The sequence below is a fragment of the Bufo gargarizans genome, chromosome 1 (assembly GCF_014858855.1).
Source record: "Bufo gargarizans isolate SCDJY-AF-19 chromosome 1, ASM1485885v1, whole genome shotgun sequence".
Classification (NCBI taxonomy): Eukaryota; Metazoa; Chordata; class Amphibia; order Anura; family Bufonidae; genus Bufo; species Bufo gargarizans.
In genome coordinates, this window is record NC_058080.1 from 433,653,913 (window position 1) to 433,674,068 (window position 20,156).

Here is a 20,156-nt window from a genome sequence, read left to right on the forward strand (position 1 = left end):
GGAGGTGTAAGAAAGTATTTTCTCAGTTCCTTCCGTCTCTGTGACAGACAAATGTATATAACGTCTTACTATGTCATTTTCCTCAGACTACGAACTACTGGCAGAAAGTGATTTACTTCCTAATATGAGAGTTGGAGCATTAGGCTTTTCTGGAGGGTTTGAAGACTGTGATCCAACTCATTTTGAGGAAAGACATCTTAAATTCCTGCAACAACTTGGCAAGGTACATCTGCTACAGATATGTTTTAGCTTCTGATCGCCACTGACCTGTTGGATATTTGTTAGGTTTTTCATTAGATTCTTTAGCAAATTCAAAATAAATCTGACAACCACCTAAATCTACAAACCGGATTCCAAAAAAGTTGGGACACGAAACAAATTGTGAATAAAAACTGAATGCAATGATGTGGAGATGGCAAATGTCAATATTTTATTTGTAATAGAACGTAGATGACAGATCAAACGTTTAATCCGAGTAAATGTATCATTTTAAAGGAAAAATACGTTGATTCAAAATTTCACAGTGTCAACAAATCCCCAAAAAGTTGGGACAAGTAGCAATAAGAGGCTGGAAAAAGTAAATTTGAGCATAACGAAGAGCTAGAAGACCAATTAACACTAATTAGGTCAATTGGCAACATGATTATGTATAAAAAGAGCATCTCAGAGTGGCAGTGTCTCTCAGAAGCCAAGATGGGTAGAGGATCACCAATTCCCACAATGTTGCGCAGAAAGATAGTGGAGCAATATCAGAAAGGTGTTACCCAGCGAAAAATTGCAAAGACTTTGCACCTATCATCATCAACTGTGCATAACATCATCCGAAGATTCAGAGAATCTGGAACAATCTCTGTGCGTAAGGGTCAAGGCCGTAAAACCATACTGGATGCCCGTGATCTCCGGGCCCTTAAACGACACTGCACCACAAACAGGAATGCTACTGCAAAGGAAATCACAGAATGGGCTCAGGAATACTTCCAGAAACCATTGTCAGTGAACACAATCCACCGTGCCATCCGCCGTTGCCAGCTGAAACTCTACAGTGCAAAGAAGAAGCCATTTCTAAGCAAGATCCACAAGCTCAGGCGTTTTCACTGGGCCAAAAATGGAGTGTGGCAAAATGGAAGACTGTTCTGTGGTCAGACGAGTCACGATTCGAAGTTCTTTTTGGAAATCTGGGACGCCATGTCATCCGGACCAAAGAGGGCAAGGACAACCCAAGTTGTTATAAACGCTCAGTTCAGAAGCCTGCATCTCTGATGGTATGGGGTTGCATGAGTGTGTGTGGCATGGGCAGCTTGCATGTCTGGAAAGGCACCACCAATGCAGAAAAATATATTCAGGTTCTAGAACAACATATGCTCCCATCCAGACGTCATCTCTTTCAGGGAAGACCCTGCATTTTTCAACAAGATAATGTCAGACCACATTCTGCATCAATCACAACATCATGGCTGCGTAGGAGAAGGATCCGGGTACTGAAATGGCCAGTCTGCAGTCCAGATCTTTCACCTATAGAGAACATTTGGCGCATTATAAAGAGGAAGGTGCAACAAAGAAGGCCCAAGACGATTGAACAGTTAGAGGCCTGTATTAGACAAGAATGGGAGAGCATTCCTATTTCTAAACTTGAGAAACTGGTCTCCTCGGTCCCCAGACGTCTGTTGAGTGTTGTAAGAAGAAGGGGAGATGCCACACAGTGGTGAAAATGGCCTTGTCCCAACTTTTTGGGGATTTGTTGACACCATGAAATTCTGATTCAACATATTTTTCCCTTAAAATGGTACATTTTCTCAGTTTAAACTTTTGTTCCGTGATTTATGTTCTATTCTGAATAAAATATTAGAAGTTGGCACCTCCACATCATTGCATTTAGTTTTTATTCACGATTTGTATAGTGTCCCAATTTTTTTGGAATCCGGTTTGTACTACTTTATTAGTACAGCTTAAAAGACAAAATATGTTTTAAATTTTTCAGGGCAATTTTGGAAGTGTCGAACTGTGCAGATACGACCCATTACAAGATAACACTGGTGAAGTTGTTGCGGTCAAGAAGCTCCAGCACAGCACTGAAGAGTACTTGAGGGATTTTGAAAGGGAGATTGAAATTTTGAAATCCTTGCAGCATGAAAACATTGTAAAATACAAGGGAGTGTGTTACAGTGCAGGTATGTGCATGAAGTAGAGAGCATTAACAAAACTTCAGAAATAACATCATGCAGCGACACTCATCTGCTTCTAAGGCAAGGAGGATGTTCTCATGTAATCTCATTGACTCATGAGGCTGGGACATAGTATTACCACTTCACAAAGCTTTGTTACGACCTCATCTGGAATAGGCAGTTTAGTTATAAGCGCCTTTTCACAGAAAGGATGCTCTGGAGTTAGAAAAGGAACAAAGAAGAGCAACTAAACTAATAAGGGGCCTGGAAAAATCTTATGTTTGAGGAAAGATTAAAGGATATATCTGTAAAGAATAATTCAAGGCAACTGGACGTACTGTAGATTTCTTGAAAACGTTTCATTCGTTCTTCCAACGAGCTTTCTCAATTCTGAGTGATTGTACAAAAATTCTGGGAATAAATATGTAACTGAATCCACATCTGGTAATTGAACCCAGCATCGGGTCAAAGGTGTTGATTCCATTATCCTAATTGGAGTCAGTAGGTGATAAAGACTTCCCAGAAAAAGGTGTCAAGACAGCATTGTATGTGGCAGACAATAGACCCCCCCCCCCCCCCCCCCGCCACCTCTATTCAAGCTTGGCTTCTCCATTTTTACGTAGATGGCCTCCTTCACGCCTCGTTTGTACCAATCGGCCTCCTTATCCAAAACACGTACTTGACTGTCTTCAAAGGTGTGACCTGTTCCTTTTAGATGTAAGTACACGGCTGAATCTTGACCAGAGGTTTTGGCTCTTCTATGCTGAGCCATACGCTGATGTAGTTGTTGTTTTGTTTCGCCGATATACAGTTCTGAGCATTCCTCATTGCACTGGACTGCGTACACAATTGTCCATCTTGTGTTTAGGCGTTGGGTCTTTGGGGTGAACCAGTTGTTGTCTCAGTGTGTTGCTGGGTTTAAAGCAAACAGGAATGTGATGTTTATTAAAAATCCTTTTGAGTTTCTCAGACACCCCAGCTACATATGGGATAACCATATTCTTGCGTCTGTCATGCTTCTCGCCCTCACTGGTTGTTTTGGTGGTCTTTCTTCTCCTTCCTTCTGTTTTGACAAAGGCCCAAACTGGATACCCACAAGTTTTAAGTGCCCCTCTGAGGTGTTTGAGTTCCTTCGCCTTGGCCTCTGTGCTGGTGGGGATTTTCTCTGCCCGGTGGTGTAGAGTCTGGATGACTCCCAGTTTGTGGTCTAGAGGATAGTGGGAATCAAATAGCAGGTACTGGTCTGTGTGTGTTGGTTTTCGATAGACCTCTATTCCCAGCTTCCTTCCCTCTTCCACTGTTATAAGACAGTCCAGAAACGCCAGTTTGTTGTTCTGCATATCTTCCCGCGTGAAATTGATGTTATGATCCACTGAGTTGATGTGGTCGGTGAAAGCCCGTAACTCTTGTTTATGAATTTTAACCCAAGTGTCATCCACATATCTGAACCAATGACTCGGTGTAATTCCCTTGAAAGTGGTCAGGGCTTTCCTTTCTACTTCCTCCATATACAGGTTCGCTACAATAGGCGAGACTGGCGATCCGATAGCACAGCCATGTTTTTGCTTATAGAACTTGTCCTTATACTTGAAGTAGGTGGTACTCAGACAAAGGTCCAGTAAGGCACACACTTGGTCTGGGCTAAGTTCTGTTCTGCATCCTAAGGTGTTGTCTAATGGCAACTGCTTCCTGACTGTTTCAATTGCCTCTGTAGTGGGTATGCAGGTGAAGAGGGATGTAACATCATAGGAGACCATTGTTTCTTCTGTGCCCAATACCAAGTTCTGGATTTTGGTGGTGAAATCTTGAGAGTTCTGTATGTGATGTTGCCTGTTTCCAACCAAGGGCGCTAGGATTCTGGCTAAGTATTTGGCCACATTGTAGGTCAGAGAGTTGATGCTGCTGACAATTGGACTGAGAGGGGTCCTGTCCTTATGTATCTTAGGAAGTCCATAAATACATGGAGGGGCTTCCCCAGGGTAGAGGCGATGATACATGGCCCGATCAATGATTTTGTCCTTTTCTAGTTGTTGTAGTAGTTCTATAACTTTCTTCTTGTAGCCACTGGTTGGGTCACGTCTTAGGGCCTCATATGTGTTGTTATCATCCAGGAGTGTGGTCACCTTGGCATCGTAGTCAGACGTATTAAGTACAACTGTGCATCTTCCTTTATCCGCAGGCTGGATGGTGATGTTTGTGTCTTTCTTCAGGGATGTAACCGCCTTCCTTTCTTCTCCAGTCAAGTTTGAAGGAGGTGGTTTGGCACTGGCCAGAGCTGCAGACACTTTAAGGCGAAGTTGTTCAGCCTCACCCTGGGGTACTTTGTTGCTGTGGATTGAGGCTTCAGTGGCTGAAATAATATCAACTATTGGTATGGTTCTTGGTGTGATTGCGAAATTCAACCCTTTAGGATAATGGAATCAACACCTTTAACCCAATGCTGGGTATAATTACCAGATGTGGATTCAGTTACATATTTATTCCCAGAATTTTTGTACAATCACTCAGAATTGAGAAAGCTCGTTGGAAGAACGAGTGAAACGTTTTCACGAAATCTACAGTACGTGCAGTTGCCTTGAATTATTCTTTACAGATATATACCATGACCTGGATAAATGAGAACCTTCACAGACAAAGATTAAAGGAATTACTTTTTTTAGTCTTCAGAAAAGATGTATAAGAGGGAATATGATTAACATATTTAAATTGCCCATAAAAAAAATATGGTGAAAAGCTGTTCCATGTAAAATCTCCTAAAAAGATGAGTGTCACTGTCTCCATTGGGAGAAGAAAACGTTCAATCTCCACAAAAGATCTGTGGAATAGTCTACCTCACTAGCTGGTCACAGCAGGAACAGTGGATGGTTTTAAAAAAAAAGGCTGAAATTAATTCCTAGAATAGATCAACATTAGTGCTTAGGCTATTTTAAATGCATTGCAAGAACGGATCTGTCTCTCCGGATGTCATTATTTTTAATGATTCGGCATGCTGCGGTATTTCCTCCGTCCAAAACGCTGTTCAGCGACTTAACTGAAGACATCCTGAACGGATTTCTCTCCATTCAGAATGCATAAGGATAAAACTGATCAGTTATTTTCCGGTATTGAGCCCCTAGGTACCGGAAAAGAAAAGCGCTATATGTAGCTATATAGAAATCTTTATTTGAATTTTTATCCAGTGTGATCACTGGTTGGGATTCATGTCTTATGGGTTTTAAATTTTTCTCTAGCTTAATGGGGGGAAACTATTTTCTAAAGTCTAGCAAAATCCCTTCCTTTCATCATTCACATTCTCTCCCATCCCTTGGTCAAACTTGATGGACATATGTCTGTTTTTACCCATACTATGTAACTGCACATTAACGATTCTTTGAACGTCTTTATGGAACGAGGTGAAGCTCGGAGTGCACAAATTTTGTACTACTAAAACAATATCTTTCTTGGCAATTCAGTGGATGCTTAGGGTAAATGCACACATTCAGGATTTGTGTGCGGACAATCCGCACTGAAATCCGCGGGTGTTCGCAGGAAAATCTGTGAATGGAGAAAATCCGGTCAGGAAAAATAAAATTGACATGCTGCAGATTTTAAAATCCACACTGTAGGTCAAAATTCACGCTGTAAAAAATTTGCATGAGAAATTCAAATTCTCATAGAATACAAGGTGCATAACCTACGGTGCAGATTTTCCACACGCAATCCTGATCGTGAGCATTTACCCTTAAAGGTAATCTATCACCAGGTGTATGCTTCCCTATCTGAGGGCAGTATAAACTAGTGGCAGACACCCTGACTGTAGTGGTGCATCACTTACTGGTTAACTTAAGGTAGGTGCAATAAAATCACATTTTAAAAGATGCAGCATGAGCTGGGCCAAGAGTCCACTTAAAGGGGCTGTCTCACTTCAACAAGTGGCATTTATCATGTAGAGATAATACAAGCCACTTCATAATGTATTGTGATTGTTTATGTTTCTTCCTTTGCAGGCTGGATTCATTTTTCCATCGCATTATACACTGCTTGTTTCCATGGTTATGACCACCCTGCAATCCATCAGCAGTGGCCGTGTTTTCACACTATTGTAAAAAGCTCCGGCCTCTCTAGTGGCCGTGACCGTGGGAACTGGCATAGACTGGTGCTTAGTTTTCTCATCCGTCTCATTGGGGGACACAGGCTTTGACCATGGGACGTTACAGAGCAGTCCCCAAGGGTGGGCATAACAAGCAACCCTCCCATCAATCAGAGAACCGCCGTCTGCAAAACTACGCCCCAGAGACGCGTCAGCAGACGCAAAGATGTGCACTCTATAAAACTTGGAAAAAGTATGCAAAGACGACGTTAGCTGCCTGGCACACCTGATGGGCCGAATCCCCGTTATGCACCGCCCAAGAGACCCCCACTGCTCTAGCCGAATGAGCAGTCACCCGGAAGGGTGGGGCCCGGTCCTTAACGCGGTACACTTCCACAATAGCCAAACCAATCCATCGGGAAATGTAAGTCTTTGATGCTGCCAGTTCTTGTCTCAGTCCCTCTGGAATCACGAACAGGGAATCCGTTCGCCAGAAAGATACCGTCTGGGACAGATAGACTCGTTTAGGAAGACCCTGCCGGACTAAGGAAGCTGCAGGAGGATGTGCCTCCTCACAGCTGGAGCAGCCCCCTGAGCCCTGCACGCTGGCCCTGGAAGATGAACGCCACCAGGTGCCATTTAACATTTAAAGAGCTCTCATTGCTGCCCATAGTACAGGGCGACCACATGGGGACCATCACATTTGGGGAGGAGAGGGTACTGAAGGGGGGGCACTATGGGCAGTCTCCAAACTTTACTCACCTGTCCGGCGTCTTCTGCCCCCCCCCCCTACACCGGAAACAGAGGGAATTTGCGGTGGGCGGCCATGGTGATACGAATGCTGTCTGGAGACAGAGGTTTTTACAGGAACCTCTGGTCCTCCTTTTCTTCTGGAGCATGGGGTTTGGGAAAACCCCTGGTCTCCCATCTCCTGGGTGGGAGTGCAGGCAGTTTTACAGTTTTACCGACTGCCTGAAGCTTCCTGCTAAAGAAGGAAAGAAGAAAAAACTAAAAATCAGCAGACCTGCAACGAGGGAGGTCTGCCTCCTACAGACACTAAGCTAAAACTGATTTAGCTTGGTCCCTGTAGGAAGGGTATAGCTGAAGAGGGAGGAGCTTAAACTTTGTGTGCTTAGTGTCCGCCTCCTGGCGGCAACAGCTATACCCATGGTCAAAGCCTGTGTCCCCCAATGATATGGATGAAAAATGAATCCAGCCTGCAAAGGAATCAATATGGACAATCACAATACATTAGTAAGTGCCTTGTATTAATTTCATCAACATAATAAATGCTATTTGCTGAAGTTAGATAACCCCTTTAATGATGTGCATGATTCCTGATAATCCATGAGCTGCTGATTTCCCCCACATTTCCTGATTGACAGATTTCTATCTATGCACAGTAATAGGTTACTTTCACACCTCTGGTGTGAAACTCCTGCAGACAAGTGGAGGATCAGCTGGACACAAACCAGTTGTAGGGTTGGACAATATCAAACATATTCCCACGATAACTAAATTTAGCGCGATAACGATATATATCGCAATAAATGCCCATTTAGAAACAGAAACACTCAAAACATGTATTCGTGTTTCCTTGTTGCCCCCATACATTATAATGTCTCCTTGATGACCCCATGCAGTAATATCTCTTAGTTGCCCACCAAGAACTGCGTCACTGTTCCCCCCCCCCACCCCCCCAAATCTGATGGAGCGGCCGTGTCCCCTGCTGCTCCATTCATTCTCTAAAGTAGTGCTAAAGTAGTGCTGGAGATGGCAGCGATCAGCCATCTTCACCGCTCCCACAGAAAATGGGGCATCCTAGTGGAAAACCCCATAGGGGTCTTAGTCCCTACACACTACAGCCATATTACCGCAGCCCCCAGAGCGCAGTGACTATTCTCAGCCCCGGCCTCTCTGTGCAGCAGCGACCGTTCTCAGCCCCTGCCTCTCTGTGCAGCAGCCCCCAGAGTGCAATAACTGTTCTCAGCCTCTCTGTGCAGCAGCCCCCAGAGTGCAGCGACTGTTATCCAGCGCCGGTCTCCTGGCTCTGGGGGTTTACAGCCACTAGATGACATTTATTTGTGACCTAAAGGACTTATACCCCTGTGACTAGGGTTGTTACAATACCAATTTTTTTTTTTTTTTTTTTTTCCGGAAAGGGGGTGATTTAAAATGTAAATGTTTTTTTTTCCCCCCTTTTTATTTAATAACTATTAGCCCCCTTATGGGGCTAAAACCTGGAATCTTTTCATCCCTTGTCCTATGCACCCTAATAGAGATCTATTAGGGTGCATAGGATCTCACATTATCCCTGCTGTCCTTTGTTTTGTGCACACGGCAGCAGGGAGATTACCATGGCAGCCATGGATGGCTTCAGCAGCGTCCTGGCTGCCATGGTAACCAATTATAAGCTACCACTGCACCACCAATGAAGAGGGGAGGGGACCCTGTGGCCACTGCCACCAATGATTCTAATACTAGGGGGCTTGGGTGCACTGCACCACCAATGATTATAATTTATAATACTGGGCTATGGGGGGTGCACTGCGCCACCAATGAATGTAATTAACCCCATAATACAGATATAGACTGCGGGTGCCATCCATATCACACAGCCGTCACTAGGCCTCAATGACAGGGATCCCACTGAACTGTGCCTATTAACCCCTCAGGTACTGCATTTGAGGGGTAAATTGCCTCGGTTCGCGGGATCACAGCTTCCTGTCATTGAGACCAGGTGCCAGGTATGTGATACGGCTGGCACCTGCAGTCTATATTTGTATTGAGGGTAATTCTCATTGCCATATCGCCGTTTCTTAATTCCGCGGTATATCGTTAATACTGGTTTATTGCCCAACCCTAGCCGGTTTCCCACTTGTCTGCCGAAATGCGTACATTTCTCTGCCGGGCCCCATTATACTTAATGGGGCCAGGGGACATTTCGTCCGCATCTGGCATAATCTGACAGGCGACGGAACGAGTGTGGACCCATTCATTTTTAATGGGGACGGAAAAGATGCGGACAGCACATGTACAGAAAAAGTAGCCTACTTCAAGCTTTGTATGGTAGCATACAGACACCTTACTGTTCCATATTGTGGATTTTTACATTGTGTGGTGCATCTTTGGGTGAGGATCCTTGTAGAGCTTACCCACCTTGTGCAAAAGGACATCATGAAAGAAGGTCATGTAACAGTGCGTCTATATGTTCTTTCTTCCATCTGCAGTAGTTACTGTTTTGACATTGTATTCACTCTGCTGACACAAAACATCACATTTTTGGACTTTTCAGGACGTCGAAATCTGAAGTTAATTATGGAATATCTGCCATATGGAAGTCTACGAGACTATCTGCAAAAAAACAAAGAAAGGTTGGACTTCAAAAAGCTGCTTCAGTATGCAACCCAGATATGCAAGGTAATCCTTACATAACTTAATAAAGGTGCAGTCAGCTGACCCATATTGCTAATAACTGAGGAATATCAAATGTATTCAAATTGAGTCCTAGTCTTATAGCTTAAATAATAAATAATAATAATAATAATTACCCTAATAAGACGTATTGGTACACCTTGAAAACTGCATCTTAGGCTACTTTCACACTAGCGTTCGATCGGATCCGTTCTGAACGGATCGGATCATAATAATGCAGACGGAGGCTCCGTTCAGAACGGATCCGTCTGCATTAAAATGCCAAAAAAAGCTAAGTGTGAAAATAGCCTCGGACGGATCCGTCCAGACTTTCAATGTAAAGTCAATGGGGGACGGATCCGCCTGAAGATTGAGCCATATTGTGGCATCTTCAAACGGATCCGTCCCCATTGACTTACATTGTAAGTCTGGACGGATCCGTACGCCTCCGCACGGCCAGGCGGACACCCGAACGCTGCAAGCAGCGTTCAGCTGTCCGCCTGTCCGTGCGGAGGCGAGCGGAGCGGAGGCTGAACGCCGCCAGACTGATGCAGTCTGAGCGGATCCGCTCCATTCAGACTGCATCAGGGCTGGACGGCTGCGTTCGGGTCCGCTCGTGAGCCCCTTCAAACGGAGCTCACGAGCGGACACCCGAACGCTAGTGTGAAAGCAGCCTTACATGATATTTAAAAGATGCCAAAAAATAGCCGAATTGCTGTTTTTCACATTCCCTCTGTAACATAAAAAGCCCTTAGACGGATATATCGATGGAAAAATACATTGATTTTAGTTACTATCACTTTGATGTTTATAAACTCCCCACTAGGGCAAAAAAACAAAAACAAAAAAGCTTTTTGTTTTAATCACAAACACTGGCCACTAGTGTCATATTTAGCATACTATGAATGGCTCAACAGCCCTTAAATATTATAATTGTGTATAAATCAGCACAGATATGCTTTGTAGCTCTGCATATTGTCATAGATTGTAGACTTAAAGAATAATATATTTTTTAAAGAAATTATTATGCAGGCACAAATTTGCTGAAAATTATGTTGTTTACAGGGCATGGAATATCTAACAATCAAGAGGTACATCCATAGAGATTTGGCAACTAGAAATGTTTTAGTGGAAAATGAAAACAGGGTGAAAATTGGAGATTTTGGATTGACAAAAGTTTTACCCCAAGACAAAGAGTATTACAAGGTTAAGGAGCCTGGTGAAAGTCCTATATTCTGGTAGGTGGAAGGGGAGACAGTGTTTTGTTGATATTCGTGAAAATGATATAATAATGCCTGTAACATAAGGATACCATGGGGATTATGTTATGGCCTGTGTGGCAATTTTCTGGTGTGAAAATAAGTCACAAATTTTCTACTGCTTGTGCCACTTTATTTTTTTATGGCTAGGACTAGTGGAAGGTGACGGGGTCTTCCCGAACCAACAGATTTGTCAAAATTTACCAGAACCAGAAAATGTCAGAAATTATAAGTGAATGCCCCACTGTATTAAATGTATTTGTTATCGTATCGCCGTTAGTATGATTATCATATTGTCATTAATTGCTAGACCAATAAAAATGATTTGATATTTTAGATCAAAATCTGTTTCCGAAAATTTATGTAATACCTTTATGTAAAATAAATTTATATTCTTTTTGTAAAGAAAAAAAATGGCTATTTATATTTATATGTTTGGATTTTTTTTGTACTGATTACTGTTACCAGTGTGTTTTTTATTTTATTTTTATTTTACAGGTATGCACCAGAAAGTTTGACTGAGAGCAAGTTCTCTGTGGCTTCAGATGTCTGGAGTTTTGGAGTAGTTCTCTATGAACTGTTTACATATAGTGAAAAAAACAAAAGCCCGCCATCAGTAAGAATGCTATCAGATAATATTGAACCAATGTTGCACAGTCTTTTTTTTTTTTTTCTTTTTTTTTTGCCATTTGTATAAAGCATTTTATGGTGTGTGTGTGTTTTTTTTTTTTTAACTAGCACTTTTTGCTGTGTTTAGCAAACGCCAACTCGAGATGTTAGATGAAAGTTATGGCAATGAATAAATGTAGCACAAACATGCAGGTTTTTTTTTGTGTGTAGTTGGCATTGATTGACAGTTGAATTTTATTTTATTTTTTTACACTCTGGTTTTTATTTGGAATTATAGCATGCACTGGATGTGGCGTTTTTTCCCCTCATTTTCTGGTGTTCTTGTTTTATAGATATCCATTTATTCCCGGTGCAATTTTTCAATACTGCTCTACGAAGGAAGGGACATTACAGGGGAGTGCATACTTTCCTGTATAAAAACACAGTGCCTGTGGGCAAACACACTATTTGTCCAAAAATGCCACCGGAATGCCTAAATAAAGGGCTATAAAAATGATGCAAACGTTTTTTGGGGAAAAAAAATGTACATACAGTGTTTTACTGTAGGACTATGCAGTAACTGTACCATCGGTGGTACCTTCTGCCATTCATGAGTCCTGTCCCTGTTCCTCATATTGTCCAATTTCATTTGTATACCATGCCCAGTGGAAAGTGCATGGGGATTAACAGTTGTTGCCATGATTCTATCTGTCCCATATTTTTACATGATGTCAGCAGCCCATCCTCTGTTTACAGCAGGAGACATGCTGCCGACCAGCGAGCATGCTGTCGTAAGCAATCCGATCAGCCCACAGACAATCATTTGCTTGTTTGTCTCCTGATTGCCAGCACACGTACATGAACGTTCATTCTCAATAATTGGCCTGCTATTCTGCCTGTGTAAGGACACTTGCTGTCATATACCCCCTGTACAGCCTTCCAGGGTCCCCATGTGGTGATTTCTTCTTGATATCGCCCCTATTACAAATCAGAGAGGATATAAGGTGTGACGTTCAGCTGGATAAGGGAACACTCACATGTGGCGGTATTTTCCACGACAAAATACAAACCATAGAGACATCCCCATGTTAGCCTATGGGATGAAAAGTGTTAATAAGTTTTGTTGTGAATTCCCCTTTGCTGAATGTCTCCATTCATTTCAATCCGCACAGAAATACGCAGCACAATTCACCAAATACCCATCCTTATCTGTTCTGGAAAAATCCACAAAAAATCTGCTGCAACTTACCATTTCTTACCTATACACAGGCATTGGCTATTTCCATTATCCCCATAGACATCAGTTGGGGCAGCATGGGGTATGTTTTACCTCCTCTTCATTTCACAATCCTCACTCCCATTCTAGCGGTCAATGGAGACCATCAACTATAACACACTGTAGACAAGTGACACCTGTTCATTGGGGGGTAACCACTCTAACTTTTCTTTTTATTATTTGTGTCACTTCATATCCTTTGTTCATCCAGAGTAGAATGGATAGTTTTTTTTTGCAGTGCCTCTGAAGTGCAGAACATCTACTCCTGCTCTTTTCACTGACCACAACCTACTAGCTGCCTAATGTGTCCAGCCACGTCTGTGTTCAGGGTGGGGGATAGACAGTTAGCATCTTCCTCCATTCCTTAAATGATCTCTTTTTTAGCATATGAACAAGTTGCTGCATGAATTCCTAAAATAGAATAACAAACCAATAGGAAATTACTTTGTTGGCTTTCACTGGTCGAATGACTTTTTTTGTGTCATTTGTAGGAATTCATGAGGATGATTGGCAATGATAAACAGGGACAAATGATTGTATTCCACCTAATAGAGCTGCTGAAGAAAAATGGAAGACTGCCAAAACCAGACGGGTGTCCTAGTGAGGTATGACAGTTGTTTCTGGTTTAATGACGTGTATTCTCACTTTGCAGCACTACGCTAGTTGACAAGTTGATTTGAGAGGCCACTGCAATGGCTCATGAAAACTGCATTCTTTTTAGTTATTTGTCAAAAGTCACATGACTGCATGTCACGGCTAATGCAGAGACAGTGAAGGTCCTAAAATCTCCTGAATTACATTGACATAATGCTGTCACTGTAATACAATAGATTTCAGGACTCTAAGGGTTACACAGAATTATAAATCGGTATAATGCTGTGTTATCATGTCAGAAGAGCAGAGGCCAGAAAGGGACCTCGCACTGACACTGCGAGTTTATCGCATTTAACTCACTCGTGTGTGTCTGGCCTGGCTCGCATAATACTCTGCGGACTTGAAAAAAGTAGAAAAACATAAACTATATAAAATTGGTATTGGTTTAATCATACCGAGCCACAGAATAAAGTAATTGTCACTTTTATAACACTGGGAACACCATAAAAATAAAACTCAAAAAAGCAAATGGCAGAATCGCTGTGTTTTTGCACAGTCACACCAAAAATATTCTTTATTCAAGTTATACAATACGTTAGTTGTACTCCAAAATGATGCCTTTTAAAAAATACAACTCGTCCCTCTAAAGAAGCCCTCTTATGACTGTCGATTTTAAAAATTAAAAAGTTATGGGTATGATAAAACGGAAAAAAAATGGTTTGTCCTTAAAGCATCCTTGTCAGCATGAATCAACCCTAATAACCTATTAAGGTTGATTAGGCTGATTAAAATTAAAGTAGTTTAGAGTAATTACTAATGCAGAGAAATCATTATTTATATATATATATATATATATATATATGCAAATTACTTAATTGGAGCACTGAGGGATGTGCTATAGCACTATGAGCACTGCTACAGCTACGCCCCAGTTCTCAGAACACTGCCCCCTGACATATTTTTTTTTAAGCCTTTATTTTTAGAAAAATAAACATATAGAACAGTTCACAGAACCAAATTGCACAGACTGATGATGTTTTGCAACAGCAGTTAAGTGCTAGAGAAAACTTAGTCATAGAAACATCATATATTTAGATATCATACACTAACTCATGCACACCCACCGCAGTGCCACAGGCCTCCTATCTCCATCTAAGACACCGAAGTCCTAGCTGCCAACCAGGGGCCCCATATTTTGTCAAACCTCTCTGGAGTACCTCTTGCAAGGAAAGTCAGTTTGCACATTGGCAAGACCGCCTCAATAAGTTGCATCCAATGTTGTACCGAGGGTATTTTAGGTGGCTTCCAGTTCAGCAGAATAGATATCCTGGCATAAAACATTAGAAGCCGGTATAGTATCCTGGAGTATTTAGATTGCAATATATCCTTGACCAGTCCATACAAGCTATTTTCTGGAGAACATACCACTGGCAATCCTAACTTCAGATTCAAGAACTTATGGACCACCTTCCAATACTCTGCAATGACCGGGCAATCCCAAATCATATGAATCAAGGTACCCCTGCCCCATCACATCTTGTACATAGGGGACTAGAGAGTTAGTGCATTCGTGCCAACCTGACCGGGGTCAGATAAACACTGTGTAGCCATTTGACTTGTATCAACTGATCCCTAGCACATATGATTGTGTTCCGCCAATTATGCATTAACTCCTTCTCATGTCTATCCTCTAACATAGGGACACGTTATACAAATTAAATTTTGCTCCTATCCGGATGTATTAATTATATATATATATATATATATATATATATGAATATATGAAATGATGTAGAACATCAATCAATTAAATTGCATCAAAACTAACTCTGGTGTGCCACGAATTTCTTCACTATCCTCTAACATCGGGAATATCTACCTTCAATCTTGCCAGAGATCTAGATAGCGGGGAGGTTAGTTGAGACAAAAGAGCCACATAAAAGGAAGACACTGGTTTATACTTATCTGTTCTTCTAGCAGTTGTTTGAATCTCTCCATGTTTTAGGCTAATCTTGCCTCTTCCAAATTGTTCTGTGCACGCGTGTCGTAGTTGAAAATATCTAAAGAGACTGGTCTTGGGTAGCTGGAATTCCTCCTTTAAATCCAGGAAGGTTCTAAAAAGCCCGTCTGAGTACAACTGGGCAACATACTTAATGCCATGCTGCTGCCAGAATTTACCCCACACCCAAATGTTTTCATTCTATACAGTTATTACTGCTATCATATTAGAAGTGAGGTACCTAACAGGGTATTTGCCTGCTCTGTACAGGACATTTTTCAGAGCCTCATATGAACCCAGCAGAGCCGCTTCCAGCACTGTTGCCGGATTATTGGCATCCACCCTCACCCACCAACTAGCATAAGTCAACCGAAGAGCGCGTTAGTATCTATACATGTCTGGTAATGCCAGTCCTCCCTTGACCTATGGCTTTTTCAGATTATCTCTAGATATTTAGGGTGCCATATTGGCCCAAAGAAACGGAGTTAGCATTTGGTCAATTGCCGCAAAATGGGACTTCTGGAGGAACACTGGAGCCGCCTTATACATACACAGTAGCTTGGGTAGTATTATCATTTTTAAAATATTTATATGTCCTACCAGAGAAAGAGGGAGAGTCTCCCATGCCTTTAATTTCTGGGTAATACAGGTAAAACTCGAAAAATTAGAATATCATGCAAAGGTCCATTTATTTCAGTAATGCAACCTCAAAGGAATTGCATTAATCCAGCTTAAAATTAGAATTTTGTGAAAAGGTTCAATATTCTAGGTTCAAAGTGTCACACTGTAGTCAGCTAATTAATCCATATCCCCTGAGCAAAGGGTAGCTCAAAATTGTGACTTTGGGGTTTCATAAACTGTAAGCCATAATCATCCAAATTATACCGAATAAAGGCTTGAAATATCTCACTTTGCATGTAATGAGTCTATCTCATATGTTAGTTTCACCTTTTAAGTTGCATTACTGAAATAAATGAACTTTGCACGATATTCAAATTTTTCGAGTTTCACCTGTATATTCCGTGGTGGGTGTTATATTTAGGAGGAAGAATTGGTGTATATCTTTGTGTACTACTATCCCTAAATATTTAGACCGGTCAACAACCAGGAGTTTTGCTTGGGGTGAAACTAATCAACTACCCTCCCCCATCCACCAAATTAAGCGCAGAGACCCACTCCACTAAATCAAAAGCCTTCTCATTATCTAGTGAAGCTATAGATCTATTCCCAACATTGTCATGCGTAATCTGTAAATTGGTGTAAAGACGTCTAAGGTTAATATCCGTAGACTTTCCCAACATAAAACCAGATTGGTCTGGCCCTACAATGGATAAAATAACCCCTGACAAACGCATTGCCAAGACCTTAGCCAAGATCTTTGCATCCATATTTATAAGTGAAATAGGACGATATGAACTACATTTGTCCGGTGGTTCCCCGCCTTATGAATCACCACTATTATTGCTTCATAGAAGGAGGGGTCTTATGGGGGGCCATGGAACCTATTGCCATCTGGATCTCCCTTGTAGATATTGGTGAATCTAATAGCTCTCTAGCCTCTCCAGACAGTCGCGTGAAAACGACCTGATCCATCTAGGCCAGTGATGGCGAACCTATGGCACGGGTGCCAGAGGCGGCACTCAGAGCCCTCTCTGTGGGCACCCGCACCCTAGAGAAAGTCTATGGTGTACCAATATGCCTTAGAATTTGCCTGCCATTCAATAGTGCAGGACATGCTATGAACAGCACAGGCAGCACATTGAATGTAGGCAGGTTTTTATAGCTAAATGATAAAGTACATGGAAGATATATGATATTGATGTTCAGGTTAAATTGCCGTGTTGGCACTTTGCGATAAATAAGTGGGTTTTGGGTTGCAGTTTGGGCACTCGGTCTCTAAGAGGTTCACCATCACTGATCTAGGCCCTCAAACAATCCACTGTACGAATGTAATTTGAAGTATAGAACCTATTATAATATGATGTGACTTGGGCACATATTTCCTCCAGTTTAGACACTTCCTCCCCAGAGTCCAACCTAATTGCTGCCACTACTGTCTGAGGAGTTTCGGATAAGCAAGTGTTTTCCCACTTTTATCCCCATTGGAAAAAATAGACAGCTGCTGTGCAAGGAGACGTTTCTGAGTATATTCAGTAAGATGTAGTTTATACTCCCTCTGAAGAGATAACCACTTCTCCCTCAGATCCTCACCAGGCTCAGCAATATAGGCCTCCTCCGCCTCCGTAAGGCTGGTTTCTATCCGGTTACGCGTAATTTGCAGTTCTGCCCTGTGTGTAGCAATGTCTGAAATAAAGATTCCCCTCATTACCGCCTTACATGCCTCCCACTTCGTCAATGGATTGGAAGAGCCAATATTCATCTAATTCCTTCCGACAGGTAGTTTCCACCGGGAGCACCCGTAACCACATTGGGTTAAGCCGCCACTCCCATGCTGTTCCCCCAAATGGCTGGGACAAGATCACCTGTATCAGAGCATGATGTGAAATACCCCGTGGCAGATATGTCACCTCCTTCACCATGCACAGGGAGTTGGGACTACCAAATGCTAAATCTATGCAGGACATAGTATTCCCTGATGCCGAATGGCATGAAAATTGTCTAACAATAGAATTTCTCCATCTCCACAACTCCTCTAAATTATGGGCTATCGCCGAATTACACATAGTTGGGTTATGTCTATTTGGGGGTTTGAGTCTGTCTAGCTAATTGTCAAGAACTGCGTTAAAATCTCCAAATACTAAGAAAGGAGACTGGGCAAATGTGACACTTTAGCCATGACCTCATCTAGTAAGGACCTGCAGAAGGGAGGGGGTATGTACAAACCAACCACAGTCGGAGGACTGCCCCGAACCAGACTATACAACCCTGCAAAGGAAGCAAGGACAGAAATGGAGATCATACAGACAGCACATTTGGGTTACTGCCTCCTTCCTTGGGGATGCCGAGTGTCCAACCATTCTGATGCTTCTTCTGGCGTCTGAAAGAAATGTGTTCCCATCCACCTGGACTCGAAGCCTTGTCGGGTAGAGCATTGCATATTGTATGCCTAGCTCCCTTGTTTTGGACCGGACTTGTGTAAATTGTCTCCTCTTCTTCTGCACCTCAGCAGTGAAGTCAGGATAGAATGGTATCTTAGTATTTTTATAAGCGATAGTCCCTGTCTTTCTAGCCACCGCCAAGATGATGTCCTAGTCCCTATAGTTCAAGATCCTCATTATAAAGGGTCTCGGCGGTGAACCCAGAGGCAAGGGCCTGGTTGGGATTCTATCTGCCTTTTCTATCACAAAACATTGAGAAAGCTGTAACGGGGAGAGCACCAGTTTAATCAGATTCTCAGCAAAGACCTCAAGCTCTTTCCGGGAGGCCGAGGATGCGGATATGGTTTCTCCTGTTGCGGTTTTTGGCATCTTCTGCTCTAGCGTGAAGGGTCTTTACTTGTTGAAAAAGCGAATTTGCAAGTTCAGAAGTTCCACGTGCTGTGTCTTCTACCTCTCCCACCCTACGCTCCACCTCTCTAGTGCGGATTCTCATTTTCTCAATGTCATGATGTAGGAAATTTACATCACTTTGTAGATGGTCTATTTTTGCAGTCAGGGCAGCCTGGCAAGCCACTATGGCTGACATAATTCTGTCTGTGTGTGCAGTATTATCAGATTGAGCAGCAGAAATGTCTTCTTCCTCTGTCTGGCTCATGTTGTCTATCAAAACTTTGAGGTATGAGGGGGCGCTGAAACGGTCTTCCACCCCATAGACAGCTGATTTGTGAGATTAGGCTTAAACTGCCCAAAAAGAAAGACAGGGACCAGAATCTATTTTTGTGTATGTTCTTGATCAATGTAGGCCACAGCCAAATTATGAGGACAGTCCACACGATGCCAGTGGTACAGCAGTGTCTGCATACAATATGGCCACTCCAGGTCTTCCCCTCAGGATCATCAAACAGTGGCTGCTTCTACCAAACAAGCAGTGTTTCTGATATATATGTCCCAAACAGCCAAGCATCCCAGGCCCTCTTTATCCGACCTCCAGTGTTATATGTGGATGTTCGAGGGACGTTCCCCACAACTTTCCTGCACAGAGGGGCCCCAGGCACTTCACGAACAGCCTTGTGGTCACACTCACAAGGTGGCCGCCCGCACTTCACAACGTGCACTCCTCTGCAGCTTCTCTTAATGGCCCTTTCAGCGGTCGGAGGATATTTCTATACCAGCCCCGATTGGTGTGCACCCTCCCGGTCTCACCTCTCCCTCGTCTTCTCCACGCTGTCTCTCCCATCTCTTTCACAATGGAGGCTGCTGACTCCTTCAACCGTGCTTTGGTAAGCCTGCTCTGTCTTTATTCCAGCAAATAGTCAGTCAGCACGTGCAGGGGGCTTCACCAGACAGGGTGGGCAGCCAGAAGGGTGAAGGGAGACTAAGGGGATCAGGATTCTGCGGAGAGTCTCTTTCAGCACGTCTATACGCCATGTCTGCCAGGCCCGACCCCTGACATTTGATTGACAGAGCAAGACATCTCATCTTTCCCTGTCACAGTGTCTCCAAAAGTCAGGGCCTTTGGCTTCAGACACAGAGGAGGAGCATGTTAAATGATGTCATCAGAGCCTGCGAACTATGAGTCTGCTCTGCTCGCAACAGTACATGCTGACATTTGGAGGCAGTGTGCAGGTGCAGAAGACAAGGCAAGACTGGGCAGGGGGGGGGGGGGGTGTTCTGAGTACCAGGAAGTAGCTGTAGTAGTGCTCATAGCGCTACAG

The 20,156-nt window shown here is 42.9% G+C and overlaps 1 protein-coding gene across 5 annotated transcripts in view; it reads left to right on the plus strand.

Moving 5' to 3' along the window:
- The window catches only part of JAK2 (Janus kinase 2), a 327,031-nt gene that overhangs the window by 299,128 nt on the left and 7,747 nt on the right, over positions 1–20,156 (plus strand). For all 5 annotated transcript variants that reach the window (XM_044272134.1, XM_044272099.1, XM_044272108.1 and 2 more), the window contains exons 18-23: positions 87–223; positions 1,979–2,168; positions 9,527–9,651; positions 10,711–10,883; positions 11,403–11,520; positions 13,281–13,394. In XM_044272134.1, the coding sequence (XP_044128069.1) occupies positions 87–223; positions 1,979–2,168; positions 9,527–9,651; positions 10,711–10,883; positions 11,403–11,520; positions 13,281–13,394 (857 nt within the window). The remainder of the gene's footprint in view (positions 1–86; positions 224–1,978; positions 2,169–9,526; positions 9,652–10,710; positions 10,884–11,402; positions 11,521–13,280; positions 13,395–20,156) is intronic.